Below are 14,429 nucleotides of genomic sequence, written 5' to 3' on the forward strand. Positions count from 1 at the left end.
TTTATATAAGAACTGTATCACCTTTGTCTGTTAGTCCTGAATTGGACGATGGATGATCCTAAATTTAGGACAATTTAAGGGTTCCATTAGATTTATAGTTCCACCTTCTTCACGAAACCAACCAAACAAGCACAGTCTAATAAAATTTAGAAAAAAATAGTTTCATTAATAAAAATTCTGATTAACCCTGTAATATTTTTTTTAATATAGAAGGCAGACTGGAACAACATATTTACATATTTTTCACTGCTCAAATATCTAGAGCTGTGTACATTACTATTGCATTAAGGAACATGTTTAAAATAACCAATATTTAAGTCTCTTATTTTTCCAATATTTCTGATTCAGGAAAATTGATCCACATTTTAACATTTAAAGTTGTTTCATTAAATTGATAAACCCTAACTGGGATGTATTTTTATCAAAATAAAAAGAGCTTAATCTGATTTTAGAATAATGCTCAAGGCCTGACTGAATTCTTCTTCCAAATAAATGTTGCTATTATTCAAAGCTAGGTCTTGATTTGTTTTCTTGAACAACTCTTTTTAATTTAAAATGAAATTAAAACCACCTATATCTGAATAAGAGTGCCTACTGAGTTTCACTTACCACATTTGATTTTTCAGCTAAATTGCCTTTCTTGATTTTTTCTCCAAAAGTTTAAGGCATTTGTTTGACTTGAAATCTTCTCCTTATTGGTGTAAGGTGGTGCTGCTATCTGGAAATTTATATTGTAACCTACACAAAATTATTGTGTTTTCCTTAATATTTCCTAGTGGACAATTTGCTTTAGATTTTATTTTCCAGTGGGCAGTTTTGTGTAGGTCATTTTAAGAGAACACTGCTGCTTTCAGATGAAGGCTGAAATTAAATGAGAGCATCTCATTTTTAAAACTTGAACATTTCAGGATTTTTACTTTCTTTGATTTACTGTTTTTTAATAAACTGTGAGATTAAATTAAATGGGTAGATTTATCTGTCTGTTTTGAAATCCTGATAAAAAACACTATTGCTGAAAAGCAGATATTGTGTGTTGTTTAACTGCTTTGTTGGTTTTATTTAACTGGAAAATATATTTTTGTAATTCTGTGGAATACATGAATATTTCAGAAGTGGAAATGTAAGCAATGATGATACATCCTTGATATTTTGGAACATCCAAACCAAGCTGAAGTTTTTCTTACTTAATGAGTCTTTCAGTGTACACCTCAAATATTTTCCCGTCATAAGGACCACATTTCAATCTTCTTGAAAATATTCCTTTTAGGTATGCATTATAGAAGTGCAAATAAAATTTTCTTCTTTTTTGATGTTTTTTGTTCTTATTTTATTTCAAGGCTGCATGCAAGGCAAGTGTGACTAAAGCCAGTCATTATTACTTGCTCATTTTTTTCCTTGCTTTTTTATTTCCTATATAGAGAAGGAAAGTTAACATGTTGACCTGGTTCACAAAGCAACAGATCTCTTGGAAACTGATTTTGTAGGTTCTGAAAAGGAAGCTCACATATCCATGCAGTGGAGAAGCAGTGATAATTTAACCAACCACTTATCCTGAGGAAGCATCAGGTGTTGGAAAAGTGGGACACTGAGGATTTTGTCGCTATGGGTTACAAGGAGGGCTCATGAGCTGTAAAAAGAGAGTAGATGGGAGCTTGCCAAAGCTACATATTTTGGCAATTTAAATGGCAAATATACTGTAAGGGCATCCAGAAATTTTGCACCACAGAAAAATGGAAATAAAAGAAAGTGAACTAAACACTAAATTTTATTTATGGAATAAATAATAGAATAATTGAATAGAATGAGGTAAATAAATTAAATAAAGAATGAGTTCTTCTGAAACTAAACAACTGTCTTCATATGCACAGGCCTGCCATGAGCTTAAACCGAGAATTATTTACATATGCACAGATTTCTTTTTTTTTCCAAGAGCAAACAAAAGTCCCTCTTATATGCATCATCTTTTTGCATTTTATACCTCAATTTTTTTCATTAACTTATGTAACTATACATATACATACTAGTACTTCACAAGAAGTGAATATACTTAAGAGTACTTCATACACAGAGGTGTATGGTGAAAAGCATGTAAAAAGGAGGAAAGTTATTCTGGATGTCAGCAATATGCTGCTCGAAGACATGGAAGTAGAATGCTAGGTTGGTAACCCACCATTACATTACCAATAACACTGTTGTTGCAGAGCTATTGTAAATTTACTGCAAAAGGATACCAGAAATTGCAACTGTAGGTTTGATTTCATTATGCAGTCTTTAGTTGTCATGGTACATGTAGTTAATCGGGAAGGAAGAAAACAAAGTAAGGTTTGAAGAGAGAAAATGTTTGGCTTTCTGCTTCTGAGGAGCTTGCTATGGTAATTATTTTTCTTAACTAATTGCATGCATATGTTCTGAATACTTGCTATTTCTTTTTAATATAGATCTCCAGCACAGTCTGATGGATCTTCCCCAAAACCTCTTAGACAGCGTATTCAGAAATCTATGGATGAAAAAATAATTAAGGTACTTCATAAGAATCATTATGCACAGACGGATACACTGAAATAATAATGCTAAAATGAGAAGAATAGTGTTAAAAATCTCAAACACTTGTCTGAAAGGTAGTCCATAGCTAAAGAAGTGATTACCTAATAGTTAGTGGCCTAACTCAAACAGTACTGCAATATTAAAATGAAAACATCTAACACTCTGGAAGATAGAGGCTTTAAACTTAAAAATACTTCCTCATGAAGAAGATATCTTAATGGCAATTTGCTGAGTTAGTCTATATTTCTTCATTTAACCATCTATGTATGTCAGGACTATGGAATTAAAACAGGTTATGTGAAAGCAAAAATAATATTGAACATAAGGACCTGATTTCAGTTCTGAAACAATAATTATTTTTCATTATATTTTTTTCAGAACACTTAAAAAAAAACAAACAATCCATGCTATTTTGTAGATGAAATTGAGCATTACAACAATATGTTGATATTGTGAGTGTTTGTAATGAAAAGACCAACTTCAGTGTTTCTGAATATTGCGGGCTTTCTAAAATCGCATTTTACATAGTCTTTTTTTCTCAAAACTGTCAAATGTTAATGTTAGGACTTTGGAAAGAGAGCTTGTATCTTCCACAGGATTTCAACAGAGCGCTAAATGTGAAAGTAGTGACTTAGTATTCTTTACAAACTTTATTCTGACAACAGATGAAAGCACAAATATAATTAGTATGTAGGAAGGCAACAGAGGTTTTATAGGCCATCAGAATTAGTTTTGGAACAGCATAATGAAACATACGTCTCTGCCACTGAAGATGAAGGGAATTTTAATATATTATGTGTATGAGAAATAGAAAGTCATTAAAAAGAATTAAAATGAAAAGTACTGTCAATATTTCCAGCATGTGTTTTAAGCATACTCCAATTCCATACAGACTGTGTTTTTTTTAGAGGGGTAAATAGGAGGGTGGGTGGTTTGGATACATGCACTAATTAAGGTGAAATTTAGCTTAAAACTAGTAGGATAACATTTGAAAAGACTGGAGCTGATAAAAAAATCTTCATGATAATTTCGCTATAAATAGCATATTTAAATTGCAGCTCTATTCATCAAATAGCAAAAAAATGTGATACTCTGTTTGCATAATACATTGAAATAATTTTCTCATCTAAACAGAGGTTTTGTAATTCGATTCATGAACAGCTCTATTCAACATCCAAAATATCTACAATTAATTTATCATGATTTACTGGAAACATACAAAGTTTTTTATACAAATTGTCAAAAATATGAGACTTGAGATTGATTCATATTATGAAATCATTTTTACTTTTTTGAAAAATATGTTTTTGCTAATCAAAAACATGAGATTAGCTACCATGGAGAATTGCTGTGCAAATAATAGTTCTCATCAAAAGTCTCTGATATGACAATCTCTTATGCTGCTTTTGCTGATCCTAACAAGTTTGCTGTGACTCCTATGCCCCTTGTTAACGTAGTACAAGAGTCTATTTTTCTCTAGGACTTTTGTCTTAGCCTTGATTTCACCATGACACTGAATATGCCTGTAGCAATAGAATTAAGTATCTAGTGTTTTTAGCCAATAATTTTTGAGGTCTTTCAATCCACTTCTAAATCCAATTTTGATACTCATAAAGTGCCTATTATAAATGGGGAAGGCTATATTGAAATATAAACTTTTATCTTATAAGATCTTTTATCTTAAGAAAAGCAAAATTAAGAGGGAACAAGCGACAGGTCTAAAGTCTATGGTTTGCCCTTCTAGACTTTATTTGGTGTCTTGGACTGTAAAGTTTGCTTATAGTGTTACCTTTTGTAGATTATATATGTGATGGTTGACACTCTTTACATACTTTAGCAATGTGGATGATAAGGTGTGTGTTACTAATGTTAACATAAATGGCCACTTGGATCTACAAAACTAAAGTGTTTCAGAGCATCATTGGGGCTGCTAAACTGACTCTAGTAATTATAAGCATTCTTCATGGCTTTCTTCCAGTGTATCACTATTATATGAGAAAGAAAATGTACAGCTTGGAACTGAGGCCAAATATCTCACAATGTTTTTCCATATTAAAAAAGTGAAAATAAAAATCATACAGTTCAAAATGTAAATAGTCTGTAAATATGTATGAGTATAGACTCAAATTCTTACTCTGGTTGTGATACCTGAATGTTTCACATTGTTTGCAATTCTCTTTTCTGTGTATCAGCCAAACATTGCCATCCAAACTACATTGTATGCTTGCGAAGTTGACAGTTATTCTCCTGCTATTCTTATGCTCACTTCAGGCTTACTTCTTGCAGTCAACTGAAATTACTGTTGCCAAAACATCTACTGACTTTTCTAACTGAAACTCAGAGATAGTTCACTGCCCTTTGTCATTGATCTCCATCCTCTCACAGAAAATCCTGCTTTCCTTCTTGAAACATTATTCATCTTTTATTTTGTCTTTTCCTGCTTGTCTTTTTACCATTCTAACATTTTTACAGGGTTTCTTCTGCATGTTTTTTCTCCTTTCTTTTCTTCCTTTTATTGTGAAGACTTACAGGATCCTGTCTTTCCCTTTTCTCTTTCTGTACCTTCTTTGTGGAATGATGTATCTACAAACAGAAGTTCAAGTATCATCCTGTTCATAAATCTACACTTAATCTAAGTATATCTTTTGTCAAAACTAAAGATTTTGTAACTTTTTCTATAGCGTCCTGTGAATCAACACCTGTTGATGTTGAAGTGGTATGTCTGTTTGTCTTCATATATTTAACACTGGGGACAGTATCCTTTCTATTACTTTTTTTGTGCCCTAACAGCTCTGGAATGTATTAATTCATAAGCTCTATCCATACGTCCAGTCAGCTATAATATATTAAAAATTCATCTTGCTTTTTGACCACGGTGGTATATTTTTCTTGGAATTGATAGATGCAGCTTTGGCCTGTCTTCACTGAGATTGACAACCGAACAGCAAAGTGGCTAGATGCTAAATGCCATTCTTCTGTTTGTGTATCAGTCTATTTCTTTAAGTTGTAGTAGATACAAGCTACTTGGTTTAACCCATCCCAGCCACATTGATTATTTCTGATTTGCTGCCCCGAGATATCTGTTTTTACTTACATTCAGCCTACAATACTAGTTTTCACTGTTGGTTTGTTAATTTTGAGACTAACTCTTCCAGCTGTCTTGTTTTATATTTTTTCTTATGGCTGAAGAGATTTCCTGTGGATATCTGCAAAACTCATTATCCTCATTTAAAGTTTTTTTAGTACCTTTAAATCAGCCTCTCCTCAATACTTAGCAGTTTTATGTATTGAGATGGATGCCTATTACAGTGACTAATTTGGGTTCCTTTCCTTATGAATCCATATATTTCTTGTCTTAGATTGTAATGTCTCTTGGTAGAAATAATTTTTGTTCTGTCTTTACTGTGCAGCACATAACACAATACGTTCCTTGTCCATAACCACAGATTTCAAGTGTTGTCGTAGTATTTATCACCTTTTTATGCTGAAAGTCAGTTTTCATAATTATTTCATACAACTGTCTGAGAATGTGTACAGGTTGCTTGTAAAATTCACACTTCTAAATTTTATTATGTATGGTGCACTAATTTTAACAATTGACTCAGAAGAGATGCTGTACATATATTCTGAATAAGGAAAGTAGAAACATGATTTTTCTTCTTGTTGTTAGTGATTCTTTTGAGAAATTTCTTATTCAGTGTATGTGATGGTAGTGTTTGTTCCATAAAATTGTCCTAAGGACCCTTTGTCCAGACTGCCTCTGGCATGTGATTAAATTCCTAGTCTGTTAACTATAGGATTTGTCCCATAGAAATGTCTTTTTCCATGATATATGAGAGAGGAAGAAAAATTCAGTAGTGAATACCCAGAGTAGTAGAAAAACACGGTAGCTTGGTTCTGTGCTGAGTCCCATCAAGAAGCATGAATAAAGAAGTTTAGGAAAAACTAGTAAATGAAGGAAGAAAGGGACACTTCACTAAATTAAAAAAATATATAAAAAATAAAAATAAAAATTATACCCTGTCCTTCTGTAAGAGGAAGTGATTTCTCACATCTGCAGAATTACGTGGAGAACTGCAGATCGATACTATTTAAACCTATGGCATAATATCATGAACATATTTTTAGTATCTAAAAATATGGAGAGTGGAAAAATAAACAGGTAGCTATGAATTGGAATTTGTATTTAAAAATAAGATAAACCTATGATTTTTTCCATTGTACCAAAACCAACTCCTGGCAACAATGAAAGAAACAAGGAAATATTTCATCTTGCAATCATTAAATACTGGAACAGATGCAAAAAGCTCACCTAACTATATGGGCATTTGTATGCCACCACTTTGTCCTTTGAAGAAGGAGAAATTTGGGGAATTAGTGTGTTGTACTTTTTCATTCCCTCCAGCAGAAGTAAGAAAGAGAAATAATAAGAAACTCAATCCTCTCATAGGATGATGAAATTAAGAAATCAGTTGTGTTTCAAGGTTGCTATCTGTTGTTAAAGGGAAGTGTCTTAATGGGGAGTGGTGTATTGTGGAAGGAGTTATACTTTCATTAATGTAAAACCCCATTATTTGGTTATTGATTTTGCTGAATGCAAGCAGTACTTACTGTTGTGTGAGAGGAATGGAATGACTGTCACAATCATCTCCTTTAATTAGGTTAAAGATCAACTTAAGGCAATAAACAGGTTGCATAATAAAGATTTTAGTCTTTCTTTTGCACCTGAAAAGATTAACTGGAGTTTCAAGCTGTAGGGAAAGTATTATAATAGAGCTAATGAGGTTGGGTGAAGCTGAGAACACTAGCAGTTAAGAAGGAAGGAATTAAAACATATTAGGCTGTGAGTATATAATATGTGAGAGTAACTATTTTATTTTATTTTATTTTATTTTATTTTATTTTATTTTATTTTATTTTATTTTATTTTATTTTATTTTATTTTATTTTATTTTTTAACTCAGGATTGTTTTGGCCTTTTGGTGCATTGTTTTAGAAATCTTGCTGCATTGTTAACACATTTACTCCATAACAGCTGCAAGAGCTTTCAGTAGTTTGGCATGGTTTTTTTTCTTCTTAATGTAACTGTAGATAACTTTTCCTATATGAGGCACTGTTTTCTTCCAATTGGGAACATAACTGTAGTTTTAGTTTTAAAAGAATTTGTGGCTAAAGAACTCTAGCAAATCTTGGCATGTTTTAAGTTCATTGTAATTTTACTGTGTATAGAAATCCTTCCAAAGAAAAAGCTCCACAAAGCAAAAAAATTACAGTCTGCCTTTCTCATGTGACTTGTTCATGCTTATGTAAAATGACTTAATATCTAGCTTCATCCATTTCTGTTATTCTTCATTGCTTAGTTCCCTAAATGCTGTTACTTGAGAAAATTGTTTTTGCCTATCTGTGATTCCAGTAAAAATAAACTGTGACCTGGAAAACCATCAACAGGAAGTTATCAAGAGTTTTCTGTATGCCCACTATAACTGTGAAGAGAAAATTCATAGCAACAGAGAAAATAATCCTGCTTAGGTAGTTCTCTCATCTGTAGTAGCAAGAAATTTTCTGACTGGAATATGAGTATTAGGAACACTAAACTCATTAGTTTCTATGGGTATGAAGTTTGCCAAAAAGATGAGTACCTGGAGGAGAAAGGGGAAGGGGAGACAAAGGTTATGTCTGCACAAAATCTGAAGAAAGTTTTTATTACTTGTGTCGAAAATACCATTTTTGTTTCTACAAGACCCCTAGACTACTTTCCAAGGATCCCTGCCTGTGAATTTTGAGTACTCTCAAAACCCAATAATGATGTGATTTGTGGCTGTTCTCAAATCAGTAGTGAGTTAATTTAGGATAGCAAAAAGCTGGCATAATGTCGCACTAAAAAAAAAAAAAAAAAAAGATGGATTTGGCAAAATCATAGTTTAAGCCATTGCTCCTTGTCCTATCACTGTACTCTCTGACAAGTGTCCCTCCCCAGCTTTCCTGTAGGCCCCCGCAAGGTCTCCCCAGAGCCTTCTCTTCTCCAGACTGAACAACCCCAACTCCCTCAGCCAGTCTTCATAAGAGAGGCGCTCCAACCCCTTGATCATCTTTGTGGCCCTCCTCTGGACTCATTGTAATAGGTCCATGCCTTTCTTATAAGGGGACACTAGAGCCAAACACAGCCCTCCAGGTGGGGTCTAATGAGAGCAGATTAGAGGGACAGAATCACCTCCCTCCACCTGCTGGCCATGCTTCTTTTGTTGTAGTCCAGAATACAATTGACTTTCCGGGCTGCAAGCACACATTGTTGGCTCATGCCAAGCTTCTTGTCAACCAACACCCCCCAGGTCCTTCTCATCAGAGCTGCTTTCAATCCATTCTCTGCCCAGCCTGTATTTGTATTTGGGATTGCCCTGACCCAGATGCAGGACCTTGAACTTGGCCTTGTTGAACCTCATGAGGCCCACCTCTCAAGCCTGTCAAGGTCCCTCTGGATAGCACCCCTTCCATGTCGGCCACAGCTTGGTGTCATTGGCAAACTTGTTGAGGGTGACCTCAGTCCCACTGTCCATGTTACCAACAGTATGAAATGCTTTGCACAAGTCCAGATAGGTGATATCTGTTGCTCTTCCTCTACCTACCAATGCTGCAACCCCGTTGTAGAAGGCCACCAGATTTGTCAGGCACAATCAGTCCTTAGTGAAGCCATGTCGGCTGTCACCAATCATCTCCTTATTTTCCATGTGCCTTAGCATAGTTTTCAGGAGGATCTGCTCCATGATCTTGCCAGGCACAGAGGTGAGACTGATTGGTCTGTAGTTTCCTGTTTCTTCCTTTTTTCTCTTTTTAAAAATGGGGGTTATGTTTCCCTTCTTCCAGTCAGCAGGAACTTTGCTGAATTGCCACAACTTCTCTAATGTAATAGCAGCTTAAATAAGCAATAAAAGCTAGCTATTAGGTAATTAGCTATGAGGAGACTTTTTCATGTTTGTATAACATGATGCTTTGCTTTGGTGAGGACATTTACCATTTATTCTTTTCATTCTCTTCCCTTTGCACTCTCTTTTTTCAATTTACCTTTACTACTTTTTCTCAAATAACAAGGGTAAGGGTGCAGAGAATACATTTTCTCTTCCTTTTTATCTCTCTTTTCCTCTTCCAAATAGTACTCTAATTGTTTGGCTGGAAAATAAAAACATGTGTTTGTTGTTACTGATGTAGGTTTTCAAATTCTATTATGCTATTCCAGTGTATAAAAAACAAATCTCAACATTCTTACTGACTAACTATTGGCAGTACTGTCTGTATGCAGATGGTGGAAGGAGATCTGGAATAGATTATCAACTAACTTTTAGAAATAAATAGAGCATGCACCATTAATATTTTGTATAAATGTGAATGTTTTATGTTGGCATCTCAAGGAATTGAAATGTTCCTTTAGGTACAGAAGTCAAGGTGGGAGAATGCGTTACATATTCTGTTCATTAGGACTACTAACTGACCTACATGTGCTGAACACAGCATGTCTTATATTCTGTTTTACTTTTTTCCCACTGAACAATAGTAACAGTAAACCCCATTATATGAAATGCAACAGAATTTCTTTATCCATATAAGTACAACAATAACATCCTTCTTGCTTGTGAAAAGGAACAGGGACACTGAGTATGAGTTAATTGCACACAACTTATGCGCAACTACTTGATTAGCAAGTTGAGCTCTCAACATCCTTTCACTCTCCCAGAGCTGTGGGTTACTGGGATGGTGACGTGAGTGGAGTTCAGAGAATTTAATGTGCAAAACTTCTCATTTTTAGGGCTATTTCAGGTTGTTGAAAGGCTTCATTTTGTGTTTTTCAATCAAATTCTAAGTTGCTCTTTTTTCTTTAAAAACTTTCCAGAAAAGCTTTACATTTTATTTCAACGCTACACTAGTGCTCTTTTGTTCTGCCTTCAAGCTATTAAAATTTGCTTGTTGCTAACTCAATGTAATGCAGTTGGCAGATATACATTCCTAGACCAGAAGGAAAGTTTGACTGTTTCAACAAGTCTGGTTTTGCACTCCTAATTCATATAAATCCTCTAGGTTAGTAGTAGCATCAGCTGAAACAGTTATATTTGAGCTTTGTATAATGTTTGTAAATGACTAAATGGCATGCAATATGATACAGAATGAAGTTTTGAAGCATATTTCAAGCTTCAGTGCAGTTGAAATGAAGACAGATGAGTTTGTGAAATTTTTCAGTATTTGATCTTTACTTCAGTCCTTTAAAGCCACATATTCTAGTCCCTGCAAACTAAATTAGTAAAGTGTCAGGTGAGAGTGGTAAAAAGAAACCCTGATACCCCGAAAAACAACTGAATTTGTTGTTTATAGAACAGTAACTATCGAGCTTTCTTTGGTATTTTTTTTGTGCTGCATATATTATATCTTCATCAGCTCAGAATAAATTGTAGCTTATTTGCCTTTTGCAATAAGGATATGTGATAGAATTCTGTGCAAGATATTGTTGCATAAATTTTGATTTGTGTCATTTACTGAACAATAATTGAGGATTGAGTGGATTTAGAAGGATTATGATGAAGTATTGAAGAAAAATAGCAAGCCCAGAGGAATTAAAATTATGTTTTAATATTTCTATTAATATTAATTCTTAAACTAAACAAAATTTAAGCCCCTTATATTCTGATTAAAATAATCATATAAATTAGGATGTTAAATTTAATCAAACAAGATTAGAGTTGTTTTTATAATTATTTCAAATTATCTTTCTGATTATTTGGGTATAGTTGCTTTATTCTTCTGTACTGAGTTTATGTGGTAAGGTAGAAGGCCTACGGTTGTGGCTTCTATGAGAAGAGATCAAGAGCTACCCCTATGTTGGTCAGAGCCAGTTCCAGCTGGCTCCAAAAGGGACCCACCACTGGCCAAAACTGAGCCCATCAGTGATGCTGGTGGCACCTCTGTGATAACATATTTAAGAAAGGGTAAAAACAAACAAACAAACAAACAAACCAAAACAAAACAAAGAAGAAAAAAAAAAAAAACACACTGAATGGTAGCAGTAAGAAAGGAGTGAGAAAAATGAGAGAAACAGCTCTGCAGGCACCAACATCAGTAAAGAAGGAGAAGATGCTCAAGGTGCCAGACTAAAGATTCCCCTACAGCCCATGGCAAAGCTTTAAGTAAGACTACATGGGTATGGGCATATTAAATCAGAAAAAAATGTTTCTTTAAAAACAACAACAATGGCAACAACAAAAACCTGCACTATCGTGGATACTTAGGCTGCATCTCAGTGGTAAAAAGCTGGAGTCTGTTGGTTTATGTGGATAAAAGCAGTATCTGACCAGACTGGCATAAACTGTGACTGAATTTTGTGGATGAAGGCCCCTGTGAAAGGAGGTTTCTGGCAATGTATTCTTTTCTGTTCTGTCTAAATTTGAAATTTTGAGTGTGAACTAAAACGTCTGTAGGGCTGAAACTTGAACTCGAAGAAGAAAAGTGGAGTTGTGTAATGCAAACTTTTAAACCTGAAAAGTAGCTGTAAACTTCCTATTCACCAAATCCAGTCCAAAAAAAAAATAGTATTCCTTTTGTGACATTTCTTGCATTTTCTTTTTTTGCTGATATTTCTATTGCATCACTTATGCAGTTCACATTTACTTGAATTTACCTGTGCTATTGTAATTATTAGCTAAAACTCCTAATCCATGCCGTACCTTTCAATATATTTTATATAATTCAGTAGAACTTCAAATGGTAGTGAGGACACAATTTGTCTTGCAGAGTATGTAGAATTTGTGATAAATTGACCAGAAAGTACAAAGCTTGACCCTGAAATTCTAAATGATAGACAAACTGTAGGCTAACCATAAACTGAGGAAGGTTGACTGGGAACCACTGCTTCCAGTAAATATAGATATATTGACTCTATTAAAATTTCTGTACAATTTTTTGTAGATAAACCATATATTTTGATTTGTTTGTGCTATAGAGCTAGGTTACCTGCTTCCAGGACTAGAAGGAAGACATGGACATGCAGAACCAGATACAGTAGCGTTCTTCAATATTGTAGATTTCTGTCAATTTAGGGTGTGTGGGTATGTTTTGCAAATATGGATTTGGGCATAGGCATTCAATATAGAAATGCCTTTATTCTGTGATTAAATGGAAAATCTGAAATTTACTAAAGAGAGATGTGAAATAATACTGTATACTGAAGTTTTAGGTACAAGTATATTGAAGCTTAATTTATATTAGCTGTCATTCTTTTTTCAGTGTTACTGTTGTAAGTATTCTTGAAAGGCTATATACTTTGTAAATGAGTACTTCATATGAACATTTTTGATGTGAGTATACTCATTTTTCTAGTATTTGATCTAAAACTTTCAAGACAGGAGAATGGAAACTTGGTATTTTATTAGTCTTGCAAGTGATGCCTTTTACTTCTATAATAAAGATAATATCAATTACTATTTACAGATGAAGCAATCTTCGATCAAATCTCAGTTTGCATGTACATATAAAAATGAATCGAGTGAGATAAAGGGTCATGGTTTCTTCAACAGTAGCCGAATGTCAACCTATGAACATCCTGCACCAAAGCAACATTTACAAGGTAAATATTTCACAGTTAAGCTGTAGTACAATTGAATAAGTGAATGTGATAGCTAATATTTCAAGCGTTATCAGAGAAGGCTTTAGTAAAACTGAAGTAGAAATATGTTTTCAAGAAAAAATTGACCTCTCATTATTTTGTAAATTGTGTGATGCAAATGCCTTTACATTAAAATTGGAATGCTAATGTTTTAAAAATTTATGTATCTTTGAAACATGTGTATTAGTATTAATGCTATCTTAAAGAAAAAAAAAAGATTTATTTTACACAATATAGTGTAAAATATACACTTTCTTCTTGTATTACGTAAACAAACTACCTGAAATTTATATTTTTGCAATTAAGAAAAGCCACATTTGGGTTACTCCAGTAGAAGCAATATCATATCTGTAATTTCTAGGCTCTTTAAGTATCTTTTCCAATATCTTAAAACTTTAAATACACTTCCCTAATTCAGGTGCCATAACATATTTTTAGCAATATCGTTTTAAAAAGGCAGTGTACTTAACACATAGCAAATGTAATTATAATGACCAGAATAGTTTTTATTTGCTTTATAAAGCAATCATTTTGATTAAAAATCACTTGACAGTACTCTAATAGAAAACAGATGAATAATTCCAGGTAATATTTTTAATTTTTCACATATGTTTTTGATACTCTTATATGACAGAAGGTATGAATTCATGTCTTGACACACCAGTGCTTGGAACTATTTCTGAAAATGTTCATCAGAATAGAAATTATACAGAAATGGGAAGATTGAGTTGTCGGCCAAGAAACAAGAACTCCAGGAATGAACAGATGGATTTGAATAATGACAAAGTTATCTGTGATGAGGAAAACGAACTATCTTTGCCAAGAAATGCTAAGAAACGTAAGACTTCAAACCACCCTCAGAAGAAATTGGACAGCAAATTTGATGGAAAAGGAAAGAACAACAAAACTGCAAGCAAGAATAAATTGATTGCTGGTCAGGCAAAATTAACTCAATTTTTTCGACTGTAACTTTTTATTTTGACATACATGGTCTGTTGACTCTTTCAGAAGTTGTAAAATTTTGCAAGGGTGAAAATCATTAATTGCTTCCCTTTATACTCAAATAAGTGAAAATAGCTTGTGTGTAATATTAGACAAATATTTACAAGTCTGGATTATGCAGAAGTCTTTTATTTTTTTTTTGATTACAGTACAACAGTAGTTACAACTATGTTCTCTTTTTGGTAATGAATTACGTTTCCCTCTACATTGTGATGTAAAAGTATTTTAGATGCATATGTAT

At 33.6% G+C, this 14,429-nt stretch overlaps 1 protein-coding gene across 1 annotated transcript in view; it reads left to right on the forward strand.

The window, feature by feature from the left end:
- Positions 1 to 14,155, forward strand: part of PARPBP (PARP1 binding protein) — a gene marked incomplete at both ends in the record, with an annotated part of 50,475 nt that extends 36,320 nt beyond the window's left edge. The window contains 3 exons of the mRNA XM_084305306.1: positions 2,439 to 2,520; positions 13,012 to 13,162; positions 13,821 to 14,155. Of these exons, the coding sequence (XP_084161432.1) occupies positions 2,439 to 2,520; positions 13,012 to 13,162; positions 13,821 to 14,155 (568 nt within the window). The remainder of the gene's footprint in view (positions 1 to 2,438; positions 2,521 to 13,011; positions 13,163 to 13,820) is intronic.
- Positions 14,156 to 14,429: the final 274 nt, after the last annotated feature.

The sequence above is a fragment of the Netta rufina genome (assembly GCF_964035555.1).
Source record: "Netta rufina genome assembly, chromosome: 1".
In the NCBI taxonomy this organism is placed as follows: domain Eukaryota; kingdom Metazoa; phylum Chordata; class Aves; order Anseriformes; family Anatidae; genus Netta; species Netta rufina.